Raw genomic sequence first — 26,642 nt, forward strand, 5'->3', positions numbered from 1 at the left:
TAGGGGAAAGTAGTTCATCTAGAATGCAGATATCAGAGACAGCATGAAAAATAAGCCCTACATTTTCAAGAAATCTGTGCTGGCAGTTTGCACAGAATATAATAATAGATTATAAATTCAGAAAGGAGATGAAATAGCACCTCTAACAATCATGGAGTGTTTTTTTTTTGTCATAAGCAACCAGCAAAGGCATAAACTTTCTCACCAACTTCAGCAAGAATTATACAGGACACTTAATTCATGTCTCAGATGCAGGTTGTATGAATTTTTTTAAAAAGGATTATCATAGTTAATCCAGAGCAGTTAGTTTCACACTTCAGTAGAGGTAAGGAGAGGAACCTGACACTTGTTTAAGAACTCTTCAGTGGGGTGGAGGGAGGAACACTCATTAATTTTATTCTTAGGATGGAAATAAAAAAATCCTTAATGTTCAACTGACCCTTTATATGAACCATGAAACAACCAAGATATTAAGAAAGAGGAAAGTGTTGATGAAAAGAATGGAAGAGAAGACCCGTGTAGTAAGGAACATAATTCAAGTAGTTAACTTTAATAAAGATAAAATACTACTGACCAAATTATTAGTCTGAAAGCACTTTCTAGGATGAAATCAGGTGCATGTAATGATATGGGAAGGGCAGGTGTGGGTGTGAAGTGGTTGTTCTATGGTTCAATGCAGAATTTTGTAACATCCCCCCAGCGCAATGCAGAGGACTAGTGAGGCATTCCATCATCTGAACTTGGAGATGAGGCCAATCTTCAATCCTCAATGCCATTTTCCAAGAGCAAAATGAGTTGCTTCACTGCTTAGATAGAACCAAGTAACCACTTTGTTTTGCAGTTTACCTTCAAGGTTCTTTGTTCAAAGTTTCAAAGTTTCAAAACTCTGCATGCTCTTACTGTGTTGTTCACAGAACAAAGAATTTGTAGAGTGAGACAGTGAAAGAAATCAAGGATATTTGGGGAGAACCAAGTTTAGTTCTCCCTTTGGGTGTAAAAATTCAAGCCAGCCACACCTTCTTGTCGCAGGCCATGGGTTGTTCTTCTGAGGACAAAGTGAAAGCCATCTTTCTAGAAAAAAGGGGCAATAAATCTAACAAACAAATAAACAAAACACTAATATGAGCAAGTCATATCTTGAATTGCCGCTACACTGCAGGAAATGCTAATGAATTATACACAGAGATGATATTCTGCCAGTTCAGACCAGTTCGCCCAAACCGGTGGTGGAAATCTCAGGTGGTCCCGCCTACCCACCCCGGTTCTATGGCATCCCATTTAGGACCTTTTTTAGCCAAAAGCGCATCTGTGTGCTCACATTTGCAAACTGGTAGGGAAGGTAAGTGAATACCACTCCTGATTATACACATATACTGTAGGTACTTAAATGTCTGTCTGTATATGTATGCACATCAATAGTGTCTCCCATACAAAACGGGTCTCATTTTAGCTTATTAGCCACATCTCAGTCATTATATTAGGTTCTAGTAAGTCTGAATCTTATGGTGCCTGACAGCATCCCTAAGGTAGAGATCAGAGATCAGAATGTATGGGAAATCTGACATCAATTTAGCATGGACATTCACTTGTTCTTAAGACTGAGAGTGGGAGGAGGGAGAAGATTCAAAGTGTGATAGAATGGGGAGAAGCCTTAGAGGCAGAAGAAATGTTGAGCTGTCTTTCACACCTATTCATTTTTTTTAGAAACCAGTTGGAGTGGGAGAGAACAACACAGACATCTCTCTACCTCCACTACATCTGCTAGCCTGTCACAATCATACTTCTGGACTCCTTGGTGACTCTAACACTAGAGCCTCAAATGATGAGCTCAATTGCCTTGCTAAAATCTTGTATAATCTACAGGAACAGAACAATTAAAAATTTCCTTATGTGGGCAGCATTCTGTTGACTGTTGATTCCTCCACTGTGCATTCTAAACAATAGTTTTATTTTGGTTTTAATCCATCATTTTTTTTAAAAAAAAATATCCCTTTAAGGTTATTTTTTTTAACTATGCAATCTAAACTGTAGAGATCTAAAATGCCCCAATGAGCCTCAACACATAATCCATACTAAAATTTCCAGGAATGATATGTGATTTTGTGTGAGTGAGAATTGCCAAAAGTCACTACCTGTCAGATTGGTACAAAAGCATGGTTGGCTGACTATACCTACTTTAGGTCTCCAGTGCAAGTCTAAACTATTTCTGGCCCATACTGATAAATACTGAGAATTCAGAAAGGAAAACATGTCAGACATAGGGACATAATTAAGGTAGATAATTGGGAAGAAAATTAAAGCTGAATCTGTCAATCACATAAGTAAAAAAAAAACACCTAAGTAAAAAAAAGTAGGTTGGAGAAAGTGAAGCAAAGAAAATATGTTAGACCAGCACAGTGGTGGGATTCAAATAATTTAACAACCGGTTCTCTGCCCTAATGACCAGCCAGGTAGGCGGGGCTTAGTGGTCATATGACTGGGTGGGCATATCCAACTCAATGTCACTCAGGTCGATTGGCGCTTCGCCCTAGCTGTGGCAATGTAATAAGGGTTAACCAGAGAGGCAGTTTCTGTAAGCAGGGCAATAAAGATCAGGCTAGAAACAGCACCAGAGTTTCCTTCCTGCCATCCTTACAGAATTAGCCCTGTAAAGTGGAAGAAAACAAAAGGAGATTTCTTCCAACAACCGGTTCTCCGGACTGCTTAGAAAGTTAACAACCGGTTCTCACGGATAGGTGCGAACTGGCTGAATCCCACTACTGGACCAGTAGTTCGTAACCTTATTGGCACCAGAGACCAGTTTCATGGAAAACAATATTTCCACAAATGGCGATGGGCACATGCACTGTTTACAGTAGGGCTTATGTTCCTATGAGAATCTAATGCCTTATGATCTGAGAGATGATGATGCTAGCATTGGGGAGCAGCTGCAAATACAGATGAAACTTCATTCCCTCACACAATGCTAATCTCCAGCTGTGCCCCCCTCTCACTTCCTAACAGGCCATGGACCAGTTGAATTGAGGACCCTTATGTTAGACAATGAAATGATGGACAATTTGCATCAGTGTCTGGAAAAAGAATTTATTTTGAGACGATCTCTGTAGTCCCATTCCATTCTCTCTTTTTGCATTGCCCTACGTTCAGTGTTCCTACAATGAATCTCCCATAGTTTTTACTATTAACATCTCCTTATGTTAGAGACACAAATTTACCCACTAATGAAACACTATAAGAGTAGTTGGCATGATTCTTCATATAACTGTATATAGATTCCATCCATGGAGTGCTTTTCAGCTGTGCAAATGTATATTAAAAAGCGATATTGATGCAGGCATGCCATATGTGTATTATGAATAAAGTCAGTTTACCAGTGTTTTGAAAGCCAGTTTGTTCTAATGGTGAAGGCATCAGACTACAAATGGGAAAACCATGACTTCTATTTTGCCTAGGCACAAAGCCAAGCTAATTATTCTTTCCCCAGCCCTAGGAAGGAGGCAAGTGGGGAAGCTACTTCTGAAACACTTTGGCAGGAAAACTGCAGGGACTTATGCAGGTATTCTCGGAGAATTGGAAAAGACTGAATGGAGGGGGGGGGGCATTTTTTATCAGTGTGTAATGGATGTGTACATTGATAAAATACTCCATTAAAAATATAGTAAGATTATTGAGATTTTTTAAGAAAAAAATGTGGATTCATTTCAATGAATTTGAAATTTGGAGAAATTGGTCTTTTTTATTACTAGCATGGTGTGGTTCACATTCTTGCACAGAATAATTATTGGACAAGATATAAGAAGCTAAGGGTCATCATTTTAGTCCTTTGAAATAACTTGTGGTGGTGCCATTATCATATCAAGGACAAAGAGGCTATGGTGGTCTGTCATGGGTATAAGCAATATTGGGGTGTATTGACTAGTAACATGGAAATGAGAAAGAGACTGTCTAGAACAGTGATGGGCAACCTTTTTGGCGTGGTGTGTCAAAAATCGGCAAAAAATCGAGCATAACTCGCGTTGTGTGTCACTTCGACAAAAACATAATTTTGCGCAATTTATAGTTTAAACTACAAAAATATATAATTGCAATATAATTGTATTTAATAAACCAAAAACAAATTATTTAACATAGCTGCTTAGTAACTTCTTTGTTCATCAGTCGATTTCGTATGTTGCCCTTGATATTATTATCAGTATCACTTACCAACGGTCCTGCTTAGCAACCAAAATGTTGGCTCAGAAACTCTGGCATTGAAGCGTGCAAGTCTTAAAGCTGTCAAGTTACAAGAACCTTGCACCCCTAACCCTTTAGGAAAAAAACCCCAGGGGTCTTCAAACCTGACAACTTTAAGCCTTGTGGACTTCAACTCTTCAACTAAAAGAGAGACTGATAAATATTAAAAAAAATAAAACCAAAAAGCAGCTACTGCAGTGGCTTAGAATTTTACTCAATTACTGTTGAGCCCATGGAAAGTTCTGCAGCCCCAGGAGCAAAGGAAGGGGGACGGAGAGAGAGAGATTGGCTGTTTGGGGTGCTTGAAACCACCTGGCCCTCCCCAAAGGAAACCCTCATTTGCAGGATGAGCCTCGACTGGCTCTGCCCAGCGGGGTTACCCCAAGCGCCATTGGGCAGCGACGGATGCTTATCCTTTTTCCTTCGGCTGCTTCAGCTGGGACTTCAGACACCCCAAGGGACGGACTTTATCGGGCCTCCCCCTCCCCACCCTTTGAATGAAGGTGTGATATGGCTCCTCCATCCCTGCTCTTTAACCCAGCCAGAATTACAGGAGGGCTGCCCCCGTTCTGCTTTCCGGGGTGGATCTTAGCCAAGGGACACCAAGACCCCAGAATGGGTGGGGGAAGAGCTTCTTGACGGAGGCCACAATCGACTTTTGGAAGTTGTGTTTTCGTAAAATAAGATTAACCTTTGGATGTGTTTGTTCCGCTCGGCCAGCGGCGTTTTCTCCCACTTAATCCCGGCGGATCCTGATATCTGAGCTGGAAAACTGCAACCCCCCAGAAATGATGACGCCCCGCTGAGTAGCTGGGACTTGCAGAAAAAGGCTGCAGAGAGAGAAGCGTTCGATCCGTAATCCGTCTGTGGGGGGCGCTGGGGACAGGCCGGGCCCCTTCTTCCCACCTCTATCCCCCCCCACTCTTGAGGGACAAGCCCTTTCCCCTGTCCCAATGGTGGAATTTGAGGCTACCTCGGCTTTCCCTCTCCCTCCCTCAGTTGTGCAGCAGCGGCAGCTCTCAGCCTGGGCGGCAGCGTCACGCAAGCTGTGGAAGGAGGGGGAGGAGGAGGGAACCAAAGAGAGCTTTTACCGAGTCTGCGCCCCACAGCCAGGACCATCCTGGCACCTCAAGCCGCGTTTCTTCCTGCAAAGCCCTTCTGGCATCAAGCGGAACTCTCAGGTTGCCTGAAGGGCTTTGCAGGAAGAAACGCGGCTTGAGGCGCAAGGACGATCCTGGCTGTGGGGCGCAGACCCGGTAAAAGCCTCTCTTTGGTTGGTTCCCTCCTCCTCCTCCTCCTCCTCCTTCCACAGCCTGCGTGACGCTGCCGCCCAGGCTGAGAGCTGCCGCTGAAACAAGTTTGGGGAGCATGTGCGTGTCACCCGAAATGGCTACGCGTGTCAGCACTGACACGCGTGTCATAGGTTCGCCATCACTGGTCTAGAAGGTCAGCTGTAGGTTTGGAGTTAATTAGTCTTTGATGGTGATTTGGTAATTAGCTATTTGTCAATCAGTGACATAGTGCAACACCAATGGAGGAGAGGAATGTTAAAAAACAAATCAACTCCAAGGGCCAAATATTCTTGATTCACCACTGAGTGGTTTGATAGAAGGAAACACATTAATTGATTTAAAAGATGGATGTCTAGCTGCTACTATTCAAGACATGCTGTTAGGCATAGCATGAAAAATGTCTTTCTTATGAAAAATGTAACTTACAAATCTGTGTTCCACTCATATAATAACCTGAAGCTGACATTTACTTGTATTGGGCTTTGTGGAAAAAGAAGAATTTTCTTCTTTCTACTCAGTGTGTTTTTGCCTCAGTATTGAAAGGCAAACATCTGTGTCACATAACTAAGAAACTACTATGTTAACTCTTGGGGCTAAATTGAACCTTTTGTTAAATTTGTCATCAAAGAGCAAATTGTCTCCTTTTGGGGGCAAGAAGCAGAGGGTGATTATTTATCCCTGGCTCCCATATTCTAACATTCTTGGTTATGAGTAATGTCCACATGTTGTCATTGTTTCTTTTCCTATGCTTGGAAAAATTTGTGCTTACTGATGATGTTGGCTACTTATGGAGATAATTTTCAGATGGTTTTCCTTTGGGTGCTTCATATACATAAAACACTAACACTAAAGATTATCTCAATTCCTACCTCTGGTTTATTTCCTATAAGCGCCTCTATGGGTTCCTTCAAAGCTCTTCAAATGTTACAAATGCTTTCTGGTATGGAACTAATAAAAGCTGTGTTCACTCATTTCTATGGAAGCTCAGGCAGTCTTCTTTGATTTGCAATTCAGGAAAAACTGCTCTTAGGATCCCCATGAAGGCCATTGCCTGTTATGCATCTAGCAGAACAGAGATGCAATAAATGATTGAAAGCTGGCCAGAGGGAGGAAACTGCTTTGCCTGGTAGATATAAACAAGTTTACTGAATCTGTGTTTTTGAAGCCTGCATTGTCTCTTCCAACTGGCCGGTGTGATGCCAGAGTGGGGAGTGGGGGAAGGAGCTTGTCATCTTTAGACATTTCCATTTCTGGAAAGGAAAGTTCCCTCTGGTGTTCTCTGGCAGGAGGCTATGATTTCCCTGTATCTCATAAGAAGCAGCAAATCATCGGAAAATGTTTTGAAGGTAATGTTGACCCCAAGATTATATGAAGGGTATAGCAATTACAAACTTATGTAGCAATCATAACCTTATTTATGCTGCCCAGAGTCATAGGAAATCAGGCATCATACAAATTAAAGAAACAAATACATTTATTTCTTTTGATTTATTGTAGGTGCCCACTCCAGCAGTTTTGAAAGCTTACATCTAATACAATGCTGAAACAATTAAAAATGCAGACAAAAGAAAACAGTCTCCACTAATAACCTATCTGCTATAAAAGCTTGTAATGTATATTTTGATAATCTTATTAGATTTTAAATTGAAGTAATATCTCTTCTTTGTATTCTGAATGCTTGTGCTTTGTCAATTTGGGACTTCAGGCATTATGGGTTGTAGTATGCAGACTGAATACAAACAAGGAAGTTGGAATATGTGATCTACCTAACCACTAATCTTTTAAGGACCAGTTCTTGTACCTTGGGGAGGAATCCCAAGATATGGTGGCAGAGTGAGTTGTTTAAAATCATGTATTCAGAAATAAACAAGATTGTTAAGTTTGTATTCTGAAGTGGAAAAAAAGGGAGAGAATTCAAACATTGTCCCTGTTATTGCTATTACTTAGCTTCTCTGAAGTACACAGTTGCCTCTGCCTTGCCAGTCTATATTTCTCTTGCAAATTAATCTAATGCTATTCTTTTCTTTCTCTTCAAGGATGATTCCAGCTACAAATAAAGCATTCGTGGTGAACAACCTGGTTTCTGGAACAGGCTATGATCTTTGTGTTCTGGCCCTGTGGGATGACACTGCCACAACGCTCACTGCTACCAACATTGTAGGCTGTGCCCAGTTCTACACCAAAGAGGACTATCCCCAGTGCCAGTCCATGCACAGCCAGTTTCTGGGTGGGACCATGATTTTAATCATTGGAGGCATCATTGTGGCTACTCTGCTGGTATTTATCATCATACTGATGGTGCGGTACAAGATTTGCAACAACAATCCTGGCAAGATGGCCAATGTTAGCAATGTCTATTCTCAAACCAATGGATCTCAACCTGTCCAGAACGGAGTCCTGCCACAAGTGAATCCCAAAGTTGTGGTAAAGAATGAACTCATGGAGTTTAACTGTGAGTCAGCACACAGCAGCATCTCTTCTTCCTCTAGTTCCATGAACAGCCGTGACTGTGATGGTTATAGCCTCCAAAGTGAGCAGGGCACATTGTCCAGTAAATGGAGGCCCCCGTCAAGATCAAAGCATCACAATATTGATCGGCTCATGGGAGCTTTTGCCTCTCTGGACCTGAAGTGTCAGAAAAAGGAGGAAACAATAGACTCAAGAACTTCCATAGTGGTCCGTCACTCAGACAAGGAGCCACTTTTGGGTCAGCAGGAATCCAAATTTCGCAGCCTCCTCATGTTGCCACTGGAGGGTAAAACTAAACGTAGCCATTCTTTTGACATGGGGGACTTTTCCACTTCTCAGTGTTACAACTACCCCAAAAAGATCACAAACATTTGGACAAAACGTAGTTTGTCAGTGAATGGTATGCTTTTACAGTACAATGACAGTGACCTGACAGAATCAAAAGGAACTTATGGGAGCTCTGAGTGGGTCATGGAAAGCACAGTGTAAATAGAAATTGCCCTCCATTCCATTCTTAGTCCTACCAAACATAACTAAATCCATGAGTTCAAAAGGCCATAAATGTGATAGAAGGAAAACAAACCACACACAGACACACACATTCAGCCACATATTGGTCAATAAATATTAATATAAAGAATTCAAGTGGAGTAAAAGAAGTGATGAGGTTTATAGGATGTGTGCATGTGTGTAAGGAGATGGTGATATGCCCTCAACATATTATTTATATCTTTGTGAATGTCTCAAGGAATTCACTGGAAACATTCAGTGCTATCCCGATTTCCCAGTGAACTGTGTAACAAAATTGAAAGAGGATTAATGCTGGTTAAGAAGTGTCTATTAACTCTTAGGATAATTGTGTTTGTCTTCATTTTCTCATTGTCTGAGGTGAACATTTCAGTGGACACAAAACTAACAGGAGAATAACCTCAGCTGCCACTACATAACCAACATATCTGGGAAAAGAAACCCTGAACACACAAATTAACATTAAAATTAAAAGCAACATTTTGAAAAGATCTTGTCATTGTTTGCCTAAAGATTCTCTTCTCTCCAGAAAAAAAAATCCAACAATCCATATTCACAGCCTTTCTTTCCCTTGTTATAACTTTAAAAAAAATAAAATCTAATAATTAATTATTAATAATTGAGATGCTATCTTAGTTCTCAGTATTTTTTATTCACCAACAAATGGCCATCGGTTATTAAGAATATAAGGGAGTTTAGTGTCAGGGCAGAAGAGAGAAATTTAGTTTTTATAACCTGGGGGAGAAAGGAGAAAAATGTTCCTCATTCTGACCAAGATTCCAAAATCACTATTTAATCAACAAAAAAGAAAAATCCGACTCACAAATATTAGAAGAGGGAGGGAGATCCATGCCTTCATATCAAATACCACAAATTGGCATATCATCATGTCAGTCAAAAGAAGGGCATGAAATCTCTAGCATCACATGAAACTCCAAGTTTGATTATGAGAATATTCCTCATGAGCTCTGGAAAATGCAGTGTAGACTAGGAGGGGTCCAGATTCAACAGTGCTATATAGTCTCTCTTTGTCCCACATCATGTTCACATACTTGTCTTTCTTGTTGAAACCTTTATCCATTTGAGGCTACCCATTATGCCTTTTTAAGTGATAATCAAACACATTTATGGATCTGGAAGAGCTGTGAATGCACAAATTTTGTTCTCCCAAAGCACTACTCCATGGCAGAAGTGAAATGTTGGCCTTTAGAGCCACAGCCTATTCAGAATCGTTTAATGTATTTATTTGCTCCCAAAGATTTGTCCATTGGGGAGCTCTTTCTGAAATTGCACACTATTTATTTTTTTTCAAAGGGTCTGTGCTGAAAAGAATTGTAAAACAGCAAAGCGAACACTCATATACAATCTCTGTTTTTGTTTTTAAGAAAAAGCTCAACTCAGAGATATATTGTGACATGGCTATGTATTTGATCCTGTTATCTGTCATGTTTCCTATTTGAAGTTTTAGAAAATGGCATCCCTGTGATCAAAATATTTTCTTTTCCCTTCCTCTTTTGCTACAAAATGTACAGTAAAAACAACTTATTGGGAAAAATGAACCTTTCTTTTATTCATTATTTCAATGGTCTATTCTGAATGCTGGAATGAATTTTTGTTTTCTTAGAAAAAAGAAATGATCATTCAACCTGTTCATTCTAGGTAGTAGAAGCAGATAATTTTTATCAATTAAACATTATGGCTGTAAATATCACCAGCAACACAAAAGTAAGGGGTTTTGTTTTCTAGTAAGAGGTGTACATGTGTATTACACTTTCCTTGAAATTGCCAATATCCACATATTCTATGTATCGCATAACACACATTCTCTGTAAAATGTTTTCTCAGTATCTTCAGTCCTACTGTTCATCAGCTTCTAATTGAAATAACTGAGGTTAAGTTACAGAACTGTACAAATTGGGTGAATTATGAAAATCAACTAGAAAATAGGTTATGGTTCTTACTGAATAGGCAAAAATGATTACTAATCTTAGGAGCTGTGGTGGCACAGTGGTTAGAATACAACATGGCAAGCTAGCTCACTGATCACTGCCAAGGGTTCAATACTCACTGGCTCAAGGTTTCCTCAGCCTTCCATACTTTTGAACTCAGTAAAATGAGGACCCAAATTGTTGGGGAAAATATGCTGACTCTGTAAACTGCTTAGAGGGAGCTGAAAAGCACTATGAAGCAGTATATAAGTCTAAGTGCTAAGTACTACAGCTATTTTGAAATGTTTTAAGATAAGTGGTGTAGGGTTTCCTGCCTAAGCAGAAGGTTGGACTAGAAGTCCTTCAAGGTCCCTTCCAACTCTGTTATTCTAAAAAAAAAAGTGGTGCAGCATTGAACATAAGAAAGTTTCAAATATTCAGAAAAGTCACTCAGCAAGGCAAACTCATAATATTTTAAGTACAAACAGCTTTTATTGTCTGCTGCCCTTTCAAGGTGCTAATTTGCCAAGTTCCAGAAACTCCAACTACATGACTAAAGCTGGCTCGGGACACGGAAAACAATTATTTCAACACGGCAGCACCCAAGGTTGGAAATTCCAATCTAGATCATGTTAATTAACAATAATTATTACATGAAGTCAACATAGATGAGTCAATATGCCTCAAGGCTGAGGCTAGCATAGCTTGGTTGTAAAAATGTCACACCTGATTTTATGACCTTTTTTTGCCACAGTTGTTGAGTGAATTACTGCAGTTTTCACTGAGTCACATGCTTGTTAAGCAAACTAGCTTTCCCCATTGACTTTGCTTGTTGGAAGCGAGCTGGGAAGGTCACAAATGGGAATCCACAACATCAGGATTACTAGATTACTGTAACTCATAAATACATACTGGTGGCCAAGTGCTCAAATATAAATGTGAGGACTGGTCATGTTCCATTTTTCAGTGCTGTTGTAACTTTAAAGGTCACTAATGAATGATTATACTTTAATGAGTAGGCTTCTTAAAGTAGTAACACTTTTTTCAATCAATCAGAATGGAGCTGGAAGGGACCTTGGATGTCCTCTAGTCCAACCACATGCTCAAGCAGTAAACCCTATACCATTTTAGTTAAGTGACTGTCCAGTCTGTTCTTTAAAAACATCCAGTGATGAAGTACCTACAGCTTCTGATAGCAAGCTGTTCTACTGGTTAATTGTCCTCACAATTAAAAGAAGTTTCTCCTTAATTTCAAGTTGTTTCTCTCCCTGATTAGTTTTCATCCATTGTTTCTTGTCTTGCCCTCCCTCTGGTGCTTTGTAATAATTTGACCCCCTCTTCTTTGTGGCAATCTCTTTCAAAGGTCTTTCAACCAACCCTTTTCAAAGCTCCCTCAACCAACTTTCAAACGTCTTCTGAAAAAAGTCTGTTTTAATTACCATAATAGGCAACAGATTCTGGACTTGCCCAAGGATTGAAGGACTTCTTCCACATTATCTTTGAAACAGATGAAGCACTATTCATATAGTCCAGAATACTTGGACAGTGAACAATTAGTGCAAATATATAATGGCTCAGATGGTATAAAAGGAAAATTCCTTTACATAGAAGTTAATATAAAATTGTGACTTCCCCTTGAAAAGGCTGCATCAGAAACTCTCTCTGGGAAAGCTATATTATTTGAAAAATGATACGTAAAAATGTTCATGCATGAATCTATTTTCCTTTTATTCCACCACTGCATTTAATCAACTTATGCAGCCTTTCAACTGTGCAACCAGTCATAATGCCACACAACTAGAAATTGACCAAAAGAAAATGTGTTTTTTACCTTGGAAACCTAGCTAATGGTAATGCATATAATCAGATGCCCATGTTTGATTCAATAGCTTTCATTCTTGTTTTCCTGGATAAAATTTGGAAATCATCTGAAATAGAGAAAACAGATCAGCTAGAAGAGGGGTGTCAAACGCATGTCATCCTGACATCATCATGTGATGCATCGGGACTTTCCCCCCCCCCTTCACAAACCAGGCATGGGCGTGGCCAGCACGTGATACATCTGGCCCGTGAGCTGCAAGTTTGACAGCCCTGCTAGAACATTGTGAGGAAACATATAGCCCTCAAGGTGACATGCCAGTTCCAGTGATTTTTCTTGCTACAGATAATAAAATTGGAATTCAGTAGAAATTGCGAAATATTCCAATTTAATGAATGCTCATCACATAACAAAAATATTATTCATGCCCAAGCATTGTTTCCTCTCCTCTCCTCCCCTCCCCTCTCTCCTCCCTTGTCTTGCCTTCCCCTTCCCTTGAAGATCTATTTGTCCACACTACTGCACCATAATATGGACACTATAATTCTTGTTTCAAATTAAGCAACCCTAAAAATGGTGTTGCCTCTACAAAATATTTTATTTGTTCATTTGTCCATTCAATTTTAGGGTCAACCATTCACCAGATAATTGTGGGCAGCTACCAAGAGTTAAAAACATGAATACATGACATAATAAAACATACATTACATTGGAGTCTAATTCCACAGCTTATAACTGACCCAATGCCTGGGGGAAGAGTCCTGTCTTCCAGGTACTCCTGCATCCCATAAGGTGCCTCTGATTAATTGATGAGCATGTCAACCCTGTTGAATTTTAAAGGATGGACCGAGATAAAAAGACAGATGGTCATGCAAATACCCAGGCCCTGTGCCATGAAGGACTTTACAGATGACACTTTCACCTTGAACGGCATTCAGAAGTCCAGTTCTAACCAGTGCTGTTCAACCAGTACTGGTGATATATAGGCATCCTGAGGTGCACCCATATATTCATATATTTTATTGGATAAATGTCACAGTTCATTCTTCTATCACCAGCAAATACAGCAAATTGCTGAAACTGAATAAGAGCACAGATAAACCTGCAGGGCATCATTTTTTTTCCATTGCTGCAAAATGTTGCTACCTCACAGCATTGCATATACATGCCAGATTGTCCTACTTGCTTATCTCATCTATGCAGAACCTATATATAAATAAACTTCGGACATTTTTAAGCGTTTTTTTTCTCTTGAAAGAATTCTTTTCCCCAAACTTGACCAAACAACAAAGTTGCAGATTCATTTATTTAAGGCTATTTCTCTATTTTAGAAATTAGGAGCTATGTTATCTCCATACTATATATTTATAACAATCCCCAAATTACTATAAATATCATTTGTTTTTATCCATTTCTATTAATGTAAGTAATGAAGAGTTTATTTCTTATAATTCAGTACATATATTCTCATTTTATTCTATTTCTGATTATATACATGACAAAAACATGAGCAATTTGAAATTGCTTTTTTTGCCATATGAATGTTTCAGCCCAAATTAAATACCATGCATTTCCAAAACTCTTCCCGATCTCAGCTATCACAGAAGACCTTATAATATTAACTAGTATCAGATGCTTGCTCTGTTGTTGTTGTGGATCTTGTAATGGTTGGCAAATAGTATCTGCACATTTGATGTCAGTAAAAGCAGGTTCTCCTACGAATCTCTTCATGTTTGCATCTGTTAGTGAAATGAAGGAGAAGCCATTACTGCTGTTTGTGCTAACATAACCTCAAATAGATTTCCTTGCAGCTGTGAGTTCACACGATTACAAGCATTGAAAAGTCAAGTAATTGTATAAATGTTGGAATCAGCCCAAATTTACAGAAATAAGCATTTTAGACTTAGTATTTATTGAGAAAAAGGTTTTCCGCTTAATGGAAAAGGAGTGGAAATGTATTTCAAAATTATAGTGAAAATGTCAAAACAGATCCAACTTTGGAATCATGTGATTGCCTCTGCAGTTTAAGACATCAGTGTTTGAATTCTCACCAAGCTAATGGTTAATTGTTAGAATGGTTGAATTTAATCCATCTTAGAGTCATTTAACAATGTGTCAGTATTTGAATGTTTTCATTTTACTAGGCGTTCTTATTGCCTTTACTTATTCACACCAAAGAACCTGTTCACGCATTGTGTTTTAAACATTAAAACATTTTTACTCAGAACTGTGAACGTGACAAGATGTCTTGACAAACAGAACATCTACAATTTCATTTCTCAAGGCAGAATGCAACATCTTGTTGCTAAATCCAAATTTGTTCTAGTTTGTATTAGGGAATTTATCCATTGCTACAAACATGGAAAGTCATTTATGTCATATGCGCATTTACAGATGAATGTTTATACTTAAAGAAAGAAACATGGGAAGATGATTTAGACTGAATCACTGGTTCACCAAGCATGGCACTGTCTACATAAAACTGTGGTTCTCCAATTTCTTCAGGGAGGTATTTGCTCCCAGGAAATGCCATACCAGTGGTTGAACCTGAGAGCTTAGGAACACATTGTCCAATGTGTTGCCATGAATCTCCTTTTCTCTCTATATAGACCTAATTATATAAAACATTTTAGAAGCATTGCAAGCAAAAGAAATAGTCTATGAAATTCTAATTTAGTAATGTTGCTCCTACTTCTGATCATAATTTGCTGTAGAGTTGAATGAATCCAGTGTTGGTTGCTGGTCAACATTATCATCTCAGTGCTCATGTTCAAACATTGTTTTTGGTGTACATTTTTGACTCTCTGCAGCATAAGCCATGTAGGTGAGTCTACTTTGCTAAGCAAGATGGAAGAAAAGTAATCCTCATGCCATAGATCAAAGCTCACATGCTTCTAGGAGCAAATTCAAATAAGTTTGCCAAATCCATTTTCAAACCCTGCTTCCAGAAGCCAGTTGACATAACCAATTAATTTGCATGCTATCTCTAGCACATCCCAATAAGTCTGCAAACAATGGGTAGCAACTCTTAATCTTTACGACATAAGAAATTATTCTCTTTCTTCTGCTGTTCTATGTGATACACATAAAGAAAAATGGCATATTGGTACAGTGATTAGAATGCAGTATTGCAGCTAATTCACTGCAGCTAATTCATTGGTTCAAGGTTGACTCATCCTTCCATCTTCCAAGGTCAGTAAAATGAGGACCCAGATTGTTGGGGGGCAGTATGCTGACTCTGTAAACTGCTTAGAGGGGGTTATAGAACACTATGAAACAATATTTACAGTAAGTCTAAGTGCTATTGCTATCTGGTAAACAGATATTGCCAGTTTGTAATAAATTATAATGCTACAGATTAATTTACCAATCTCATTAATTTAACTTAATCTCATTAACTGCCCTGAAAGAGTAGTCAAAAAGTGCCACTGATTCAGAGCTCAGTCATTCATGCAGTTTGGCACATCACAGTAAAGCCAAATAACACCTCTGCTTCGTGAGCAGCATTGCCCACTAGGATTCTCAATGCAATACTAGTTATCCTTTATCAGCTATAAATCCTACAGGATGTAAATCCAGACTATTTGCAGGGCCACCTGTCTCTGCAGTGTGTGTGTGTGTGTGTGTGTGTGTGTGTGTGTGTGTGTGTGTGTGTGTGTATGTGTGTGTGTGTGTTTGTGTGTGTGTGTGTTCATCATCATCATCATTCTAGCCATTATCTATCCACCACAGGATGGAGGCCTCTTGCAAACTTTGTTCTTCTCAACTTCCAAAGGGTCAGTTCCATGATATTGCTTCCCCCTGTATTGTTTAAATTCATTTGCTTATCTATATTTATTAAAATTATTCATGTTCTGCTGCTTTTCTAAATCTTTTCTGTGCCTCTGTAAAGAAAACATTTCTCCCAAGCAATCTCTTTTACAGAAATAAACCACTCTTTTCTGCTGTCATTTATGTATCTTAAATGTTACAAGCTTATAATTTATTAATAGCCTGCATTTTTTTTAAAAAAAAGAGAGAAACAGCACCGGGATATTTTTACATTTGGCAGTTAATAGCTGACAATGAGTAGGAGGGAAGGAGGAGGAGAAGAGGAGGAGGCTGAAAAATGTCCAAATGTAATGATTATTGCAGTAAACTATGCATTTCCTTATATCTACGTAAATATTGGAATTGACAACTGAATGTATACCAAATGTATCTTTAAAATTCACCTTTCTATATTCTAGATGTAATCTCAGAAAAATATATAATTATGGAGGAAATGTATTTTGTGATAAAATAGCAATAGCAATAGCAATAGCAGTAGACTTATATACCGCTTCATAGGCCTTTCAGGCCTCTCTAAGCGGTTTACAGAGAGTCAGCATATTGCCCCCAACAATCTGGGTCCTCATTTTACCCACCTCGGAAGGATGGAAGGCTGAGTCAACCCTGAGCCGGTGAGATTTGAACCGCTGACCTGCTGATCTAGCAGTAGCCTGCAGTGCTGCATTTAACCACTGCGCCACCTTGAAGCTGTGTTCCACAATAATAGTAGTAAGTAGTAGTGTTTGTGATACAATTTTTAGTTTGTCCATGCCTGTAAGTATAAAGGAGAAACAAGTTCAGTAGTGGGGGCTTGTAAGGTTCACCTTTGGTAAGAGAAGAAAAGGTGTAACATTTTTTATTTAGATAGCAAACACACAGAAAATTCATTTCTACCACTATAACTGTAATACATGTGATTAATATATGCTTTTTCTTCTAACGTAACTAGCAATTGTGTGAAAGGCCATAAGTAACCAATAGAAAAATTGGCAGTTTTTATCCTTTCCTTTATGCAAGAAATTGCTATAAAAACTTCCCTGAAGCAACAAGCATTTTAAATATTTTGATAAAATAATTTCCCATCTAATCTGGTCTTCACTTCACAAAATTAAGAATCCCAGATGTAATTTCAGATAGCATAATGTTCTGTTTTACAATTAGTCAAAAATATCACTGAGCAAAATATCACTTTACCATGCCAGATTACAGCTTCTCCCTCCTATGATGTCAGGAATATATTCAACTGCACAAAATCTCATCAGTTTAGCTAGAGGAAGCTGGAACCTGATGTGATGAAAACCACCCAGTAACACTGTTGACTAATTAATTGCAAGGGGCTCCGTTTGCTGTCTAGTGGGCTTCAGTAGGCAAGAACCATAGCTGCAACAGCACTTATTGATTCAAAATGGAACTGGGGAATTGCAGGCAAATGCCTGTGATTTATACTCTAGGCCCATAGGGCCTTAACCAATCATAGAGCTAGAAAAAGCCCACCCAAATATAAATGTTCTACATTTTCCTCCAAAACAGTTGGGGCCATCTAAAGGTTAGTTTCCCTTTAGCACAGTTAACAGTTAGGGTCATTTAAAGGTTAGTTTCACTTTAACACAATGAACACCATTATATACATTCAATACATAACGCAGTTCATTTCCTGCATGTATCTGAAACTATGCATGATGATAATCTAATAACGCTCCATCAAGAAAAATCACATGCTTGCAGCCAGGAATGCCTCAAAAAGCCCCCCAATCCAAGGTAAAAGGAAGACTAGCAGGAATGATATCACCTAGTTTGGGTAATGAAATATCTGCATGAAAACAACCAAAAGAGCACAAAGGACATAATAAAGTTGATCCATGGTCTCCTCTATCACTCCATCATATACCCCTTCCTGCATAATTCTCCATTCATCCTTTCCTTAATAGTACTGTGACACTTCTTTAGATACCTAACCTGGAAAGGTAGACCTCACAGCCAATTTACTAGGGGTGGGTTTCAATATTTTTACTATCTATTATGTGGGTGTGGCCTATTTTGTGGGTATGGCTTGGCGGTCATGTGACCAAGTGAGCATGGCCAACTTGAAAAATGTGGTGAAGCTCACTTAATGACACTCTTGCTTAGCAACAAAAAATTTGGGCTCAATTGTAATGATAAGTCAAGGAATATTTCTGCCTTCCTCTGCATGACAGCTTTGTCCTAGTAAACTCCTTCTCCTTTTTGGCAATTTTCTTCTGTTAGAGGCATCAAAATAATCCAGACAATGTAAGGTTTCCTGCTGCAGCAGGGGGTTGGACTAGATGATCTCCAAGTAGACTTCTAGCCATAAATTGTTGTGCTGTTTTTCTTTCTTTCTTTCTTTCTTTCTTTCTTTCTTTCTTTCTTTCTTTCTTTCTTTCTTTCTTTCTTTCTTTCTCCCAGAAAAGGAAAAATCAAGCTGCTAACAAAGAAACCTGCCTGAAGCTCATTCCACATTCCTTCCAGATAGAAATAATGAGATAATGAGCCTATAGAAAGTTTGGCTCCATTCACACAAGCAGGGAATCATCCAAACACAAAGCCCATATTGCACAAACCCAAAACTTCAAAAACATAGAACTATATAAGAATCCTTCCTTTTATCCAGTTTGTTGTTCAGCTGACCCAGAAACAAACTGTTGAATGTCACTTTGCAAACCACCTTCCGAGCAGCTTTTCAATTTAAAGCAGGGGTCTCCAAAATTTGCAGCATTAAGACTTGTGGACTTCAACTCCCAGAATTCCACAGCCAGGCATGCTCAGTTTGGAGACTCAAATTGTTTTTCTCCTTTGCTCAATCTCCTGGCTGAAAAGTGAGTTTTGTTCTAACACCTCCCTCTTTCTTTCATTTTCTTTCTCTTTTTTTCTCCCTTCCCTCTGTCCCTCTCTCCCCCACCTTAATTTTTAAAGGCTTTTTTTTCCCCTTGCCTGAACCGGCAGAGAAAAAAGACTTTTAAGAAAAGCTTCTGACAGGAGAACTACCATTACTACTGGTCTGGTCCGGTCCAGTCCCCCAAATTTTCACTGCCTCTTCTGGCGTACTGTAGCATACTGAGAGGCACCCACCTCTGCAACTTACACTGCTTCATTCTAGGACCTGCACAGAGAAATTCATCTAGAGCTACATCTAGTATGAGAAGAAACAGCTTCATGTGTATCTTAACCATAAAGAAATAGCTACATCCCATAGCAAATAGATAACAACGAAAAATATCCTTTATCATTAAATCTCCTTAAATATGAGATGATTTATCTAACTATGTTCCTATAGTAATATCTGATGCAGCCTCCTCTAATATGATGCCTTCCAGATATAATGGAACTATGCTTCACAAAATTCCCAGCCATCATGGTATTAGCTCCAAAAACTGTTTGGGGGAGACTGATCTATAGTATTTTAAAACACATACCTAAACTTTTCAATTCCATACTAGAAAATAAAGATGACACACTCAAAATGGAAGACAAGTTGTTCAGGACTTACAAGTTAAACAATGGGCCCTGCTTTTTTGCATTAATACAATCAGTTAGCAACATGACTTCACATATTAGCTCTAGAAGGTTGTATCTTAGTTCTAGGGCATCCCAGCTGTTCAACCTTCAACCAACGACTTACTCAAGGATGTATGTAATGGGGAAAAGATAGCAAAAGAAATAGGTACACACAACCTGCAACATTAATGGATTTAGCTGACTGCTAATTTCCCAGAAAACATAACAGGTAAGATATTTCTGAGTTTTTTTCTTTTTCTTACTCCATCTCATAAAGACCCCATTATTACACTGGTGGCAACTGCCAGCTAAATTCAGACTACAGTGGACAACTGAGGAAAGATAATCAACACATTGATGAATAGTGACTTTTACAGCTGCACCAAGGGAAAAAACACCAACAAAGTATTTAGGAAAACTGCTGATGGTAAGCCACCCTCCTTAAAACCTATTGGGGACATCACGATCCCACAGAGAAATTTGAAGTAATTATTTCCCAGCTTTATCTGCTGACTAATCAGATATTTAATCATACCAGAGATACAACTGAATTGACTTTGGCTTTCAGCCTCCAGAGATCACTAGAGTGCTGATCATGTAATCTGTTTGAAGGCCTTGCCTCAGTTTCTACACAGGTAGTTTTTATCCACCTTTCTGAAGATGCTGAACATTGCTAGTACATTATTTAGTCTGAATTGTATTTCCCATAATTATCATAGTTACCATACTAACTACTAACCTATCCAACCTGCACAAGTTGATTTATTAGCTGAGAGTCTATGCAAACCATTCTTATAATTAGTGCCTGCCAACTGCAGCTTGTGTACAATGTTTTTGATGAAGGGGGATTTACAATTTGCTTATTCCTAATTAGACTATCTAAAAAACTCAGTTGGGTAGTATATGATAAAAAAGAAGACGACAACTTTAAACCAGTGTGCTAAATGATTGCATAATAGGAAGGAAGGTAGGCAGCCAGGCAGGCAGACTTCAATCCTTGTCCCTAGATTAAAATATTTATAAGTTATAAAATGTGATAATTTGATATATCTGGTCCCTAAACAGTTTATCTCTTGTTAAAGGTTAAATAAAGCTGGCTGAATAAATACTCTGGATTTTACATTAGCCAGGTGCTATGGCAAATTCACTTGAAGCTTTATCCCTGCAGTTTCCTGGCCATAGACTGAATTCCCAAAAGCTTGTGGCTGGCATCACAAACTCAGAGACACATTATCACTAGCCAACTGGTAAACAGCCCAGCTGGTTGAGGGACCACCCTTTCCACAAAATTCTGGACTGGCTTCAATACCTAGCAACCTGAACTGCCTAATTCATGGATCCAGAGGGAGAAATATGTTGGTTGACTGAAATAACAAATATGTTAAATGTTAATGTTAACATTATCATATCATAACTCTGACATAGTCTCTGAAAGTGACAGATATTAAAGCTGGACAACACCTGGGGATGTTTAACACAGTTAAACCACTAAAGAGCTTTCTTTTTCTGGAGCACAACTTCCATAAGAAGTCATGAATGGTTGAAGAATAAATATAATTAAGTCTGGTAACCAACTTAATATTTATCTTGTCTCTTTCATCCCAGTAAATTCCCTTTTTGTGGGGTGGGGATCTATTCTATTGTTCCTTTATTAGACTTCAGGCTGACTCTTTTGTTCTTTGGTACTTTTTGCTTCAAAGCCGCTGCAGTAAACCTGAATCCAACAGTGTGTTCTGAATGGGACTGTAGCAGTTTTTAGTTGCCCACTTCTCTGTTACAGGATTTCTATTATTATCTCTCCCAGTTCAGAAGCAAAATACATTCATTTGAAATTCTGGAAACCATGAAGAAATTTGGCTAAAGTAATGTTCAGAAGAATTCAGTGGTGAGATTCAAATTATTTAACAACCCGTTCTCTGCCCTAATGACCAGCTGGGTAGGCATGTCTCGGTGATCATGTGACTGGGTGGACGAACTCAGTGTCACTCATGTTGATGGGCACTTTGCCTTAGCTGCTATAATGTAATAAAGGTTAACCAGAGAGACAGTTTCTGTAAGCAGGGCAATAAAGATGAGGCCAGAAACAACACCAGAATGTTTCCTTCCTGCCTTCCTTACAGGATTAGCCCTGTAAAGTGGGGAAAAGCAAAAGGAGATTTCTTCCAACAACCGGTTCTCTGAACTACAGAAAGTTAACAACCAGTTCTCCCGAATAGATGCGAGCTGGCTGAGTCCCACCACTGGAAGAATTCCTCTTTTTATCCTCAGAATATATTCCCAGTGGTATTTATCCCAAACTGGGGTAAACCACATTTTAAGTTTTAAGCTTTAAGCTTGTTTAAAGGATAGACTGACTGTCCCAGACATACAGTACAAGATACCAATATGTATCGGCATTCTCCTTCCATTAATCTTTTTAATGCTCATATCCTCAAGATCAGCTTGCAGCCATTTTAGGCCTGGAGAAAAGAATGAGATGGTGATGCAGCCTATATATTATGTCTTGTGGGAAGCCAACCCCCTCCCCAGAAAAATGAAATATTTTAGGGAATATTACAAAATGCAGAATATTATATTTCCTTAAAGGAGAAATGGAGAAACATGGTTTTAGAGGCAGAAAGCACTCCCCTCAGTCTTTCTTAATAGCCCACAGCAGATGCCAGCACTTAAGGAGATAAAGAGCTTATTGAAAGAAGCCAACTATCTAAATGGCTCCATTCATAAGCAAAGCAATTACTGCCAGCAGAAACCCATTCAAGACAGAATATTTTTGAAACTCCCTGTGGTAAATTTTGACAGCTAACAAAAGCAGAATGGTAGGGTTAGTACAGCAGCCCTCACCCAAGATCCAGCACAGGTCAAAGGCCACAATTAGCCACAATAGGAATTGCCCAACACCCTTTCAGAACACAATCCCCTTCATTGCCCATACCCCACCCCCAGAATCATTTCATGATCTGTATAAAAATCTGGGCACTCATCTAGCTAATTGTTCAGGTGACCCAGTGCTCTCTCTCTCTCTCTCTCTCTCTCTCTCTCTCTCTCTCTCTCTCTCTCTCTCTCTCTCTCTCTCTCTCTCTGTGTGTGTGTGTGTGTGTGTGTGTGTGTGTGTGTTTCTGTTCATCAATAAATGGGCCTTCTTTCCAATCAGCCACCAGCCTCCATTTTATTTCCAGTGTCTTTCTCCCAGCTTGGAACTGAACCAGATGAATTTTCCTTCCAATAGTCTAAAAGTCAACATGTCCCAGAATTGAGATGGTAGCTTTCATAGAGTCCAAGGGCATCAGATAGATTTATGGGGTGCAGCATACAGAACACAGTGTGAAAGCTGAAAATTGAGACAACAGGTGGCCATTTTGATCCAATGTCAAATTTGGACTCACTCAAATAATCATGTAACAAGACGAGGTTTTAAGAATAAAAACAATGATTCCACATGACACCATGCCCTTGGAAGAAATGGAGTTCTCTCCACCGGAAATAAAATAATAATAATTTAATTTAAAAATTCACTGCTTCAAGAATTGAACTGAGTTAATTATAGTTTTAATTTGCACAGCTACATGTTATTTGGTGTGAAAGAAGTGACACTATCAAGTAATAACATGTGATTTTTATGCTGGCAGAATAATAATTAGGGATTGTAAAGGCCATAGAAAAAACTGCTGAAGCTTAAATGGCTGCTCAGATCCCACTGACAAAAATGGGATTTTAGAAGAATCCTTAAAATATGAAATAATATTAGACAATTAGGATTTAAATATTTGTAGAAGAAAATCAGTAAGAAGTTATGAAGATATCCAATTACATAGTTCAGATTTGTAGCAGTCACTCCTTTCTACTTGCTTTGGAAAGTTAAAATTATCCTCTCTTTCTCTTATACACACTATACACAAACACACTTACTAACTCCATGGCCATCCAGCTATCATTAGCTTGAGTGATAAAATTGCTTTAGACATTTTGTTTGGGGCATTATTTCATGTTTTTGTAATTTGCTTTTTCACTCTTGTGTTTTACTACCAAGCTCAGAAAAATTCCATTTAAGATGCCAAAATAATTTGACTGAATATTATGCAGTGTGAGATGAGTGCCATAGACAATTTAAAAATCCATTTTGAAGTTTTTAGGGGATTTAAGGAGTACAATTGTTTTCCTAACCAGGTGCAAAGTTTAAGTCATCCTTTTTGTCTATTTAAATCAGGCCTGTCAAACTGGCGGCCTGCAGGCCACATACGTCATGCACAGGCCACGCCCACTGCAGCTATGCAAAGGCAAAACACACTGTGATACGTTACATGACGTGATCGAGTTTGACACCCGTAGTTTAAATGCTTTGACCATAACTCTGAATGCAAAAAAATACCACCAAACATTGCACTTTAGTGAATCTACCCATATAGGGATCTGTCTGGGATCTACAAAAGAGATAAACATGAATGGTCCCAAATTGCACTTCTGCAAGCCAGGTTTTATACTTGACACTGATGTAGGGATGTGGAGAGAGGAAAAGAAGGCAGATTCTTGGGATAAAAATTACAAATGATCAACAAATGAAAAATGTATGGATCAAAAATGAGGCTTGTTCAGAGTAACTACGCTTGTCCCTTATACATTTGCAGCATTATTAGCATTATTAGCTGCTATATCCTCTTTTATATAGTATACCAATCCTGGTTAGTTTTTTTTAAAAAGCACGTTTCCCATCCCAGTTCCTGTAGTAACCTTTATGGCAATAAATTCTAAGCAATGCTCTCTGACCTTCACCATTGCAGATACATTTGCACTTGATTCTATTGCTATTACAAATCTAGCAGCACTAAAGCCATTTGTTCAGGATAGGTAGTGTCAGATACACAACTTAGAATGACAATGTAATATTTTGTGGCTTTCAGAAAAGCCAGATATATGTGTAATATCTATGGCTAATCTTGTCTCTCTGTGCTTTTGTATTGGGTTATTTAAAGTTTTACGCGGTTTTAATACAGCATTGTACAGTTGATTTTTAAGATACATCATCCTGGTATTCTTGAAATAAAATAAATCAAATAAACCAAGTGTTCCTAATTTCTTTCAGGCCTGTGTCCACATTTGGCATTTTGATAGTAAACCATGGCCACAATCCAGAAAACTGTCTGAGACATGAAAAAAAATCAGTATAAACTGGATACCTTAAACTAGTCACTAATCTCATGGTCTAGCCTATCATTTTTCAGAACATGAGTTGATCATATATGGCAGCTGCTGAAGAAAATGTCTATCTTGAGAAGTTGAGATATGGATGAGAGAGTCAAGGGAGCACTTATCAAATTTGTAGATGATACAAAGCTAAGAAAAGTGGCTAATGCTTGGGAAGAGAGTGGAAAAATCAACAAGACTTCAGCTACAACAGTGGGCAGAAAAAATAGGATGAAATTTGAAATGAAAAAAACATAAATTCATGCAGTTCATTAAGAAAAATAAAAGAAACATGTACAACAGGGGGCAAATCTGGGTCAAGAATGGATCACTGTGAGATGGATTTGGATGTACTAGAGGATTACATGTTCAACATGTCATAGGGTGTGTCACATTTTTCAACTTTCAATTTCCAACAAAGGTTGTGACATGCTTTGGGTATTGTAAAGATATTTTTATTATTTTATTATTTTAATATAATTTATATGTGCTTGGTAAGTAACTACATAAATATCATAACTTTTTAACATTTTGCTTTTTTCATTTGTCCCAACAGTGTATGGCAACTGCAAGGAAAGCCAAAGGCATCTCAAGAAACATCTTGAGCGTAAAAAGTCTTGCTTGGAGTATTATCTTCAATTCTGCACAACCTAGTTTTAAAAAGACAGTGGAGCAACTCTACCAAAGGCTACCAAGTTGGGCTACCAAATTGGTAAAAGGACCATCATATGATCCAAATCATATGTGGAATGGTTTAAAAACCTTTGATAGTAAGTTGTGGAAGAGAAGCTGGAGAGGGGGCATGACATGGTTTTTAAGTATCTGAAAGGCTGTCATATTAAAAAAGGTTTGGATTTATTTTCATTTGTTCAAGAGTTATGACTAGACCTAACAAGATGAAACTTCAAGGATCTAAATACAGATTAGACATTAGGAAGAACTTCTTCAAAGTAAGAACAACCAATCAATGGATTACCCTCCTCCATGTTTTATTCCTCTTCACTGGAGGTGTTCTGATAGAGACTGGATAATCATCTATCAGGTTGGTGAAGTGAATTCTACGGTGTACAGCAAGTTAGACTTGATGACCTTGTATTCTATGAGTCTATGAAAAAGTAACATATGCATTCAATGAAAAGTCCATATACTTAGAAAACAGAATTTTACAACATACCCTGTTTCCCAAAAACTAAGATCTCCCTGGATAATAAGCCGAATCGGGCTTTTGAGCACATGCACTAAAATAATCCCTCCCCTGAAAATAAGCCCTCCCTGAAAATATTTAACAGCATGCGCAGCCAGTCCCCACCATTTCTTCTGGTTGCTTGCCACGCAAATAACACAAGGTGAGGAGATGAGGCCAAGGGGAAGGGAGAGGGGATGCACCCCACACGTCCTTAGCTAATGGCTTCTCCCGTAACCCTAGTCGCCGCACCCCTTCTGTCAGGCTAATGGCCGCCACAAACAGAGAAGCAGGCCCAGTGACACGCAACACAGCAGCAGGCATGAGGTGACCACGCTCACTGCCTTCTGCACCTCAAAAATAATAAGACCTCCCCCAAAAAGTCCAAGTGCTTATTTTAGGGTCAAAAGAAAATAAGACCCTGTCTTGTTTTTGGGAAAACACGAGTATTATTCATTGTACCTAAAGATAGTCTTTTCCTATTCTATAAACTTGTACTTGTTCTACCCATTTATATTCATGTTTGATGAGGGCATCTAAGAGCCTTTTGAGATTAAATTCATAGAAATTCCAATGGGAAAACCACACTTGAAAAATGTATAATCTTCATACTAGATGATACAATGTTTGAAGGCAACTGGATCTTGCTTCTCATTCAACTCACCAAATAATTTAATTTTGTGTGGAAG

General features: G+C 38.7%; 1 protein-coding gene across 2 annotated transcripts in view; it reads left to right on the forward strand.

Moving 5' to 3' along the window:
- The window catches only part of LRFN2 (leucine rich repeat and fibronectin type III domain containing 2), a 311,809-nt gene extending 301,791 nt beyond the window's left edge, over positions 1–10,018 (forward strand). For both annotated transcript variants that reach the window (XM_087717902.1, XM_087717903.1), the window contains exon 4: positions 7,562–10,018. In XM_087717902.1, the coding sequence (XP_087574028.1) occupies positions 7,562–8,483 (922 nt within the window). In that variant the 3' untranslated portion in view covers positions 8,484–10,018. The remainder of the gene's footprint in view (positions 1–7,561) is intronic.
- Positions 10,019–26,642: the final 16,624 nt, after the last annotated feature.

Source organism: Thamnophis sirtalis, unplaced genomic scaffold, assembly GCF_051295495.1.
Source record: "Thamnophis sirtalis isolate CommonGarterSnake01/CBP01778 unplaced genomic scaffold, rThaSir2_p1.2 scaffold_6, whole genome shotgun sequence".
NCBI lineage: Eukaryota > Metazoa > Chordata > Lepidosauria > Squamata > Natricidae > Thamnophis > Thamnophis sirtalis.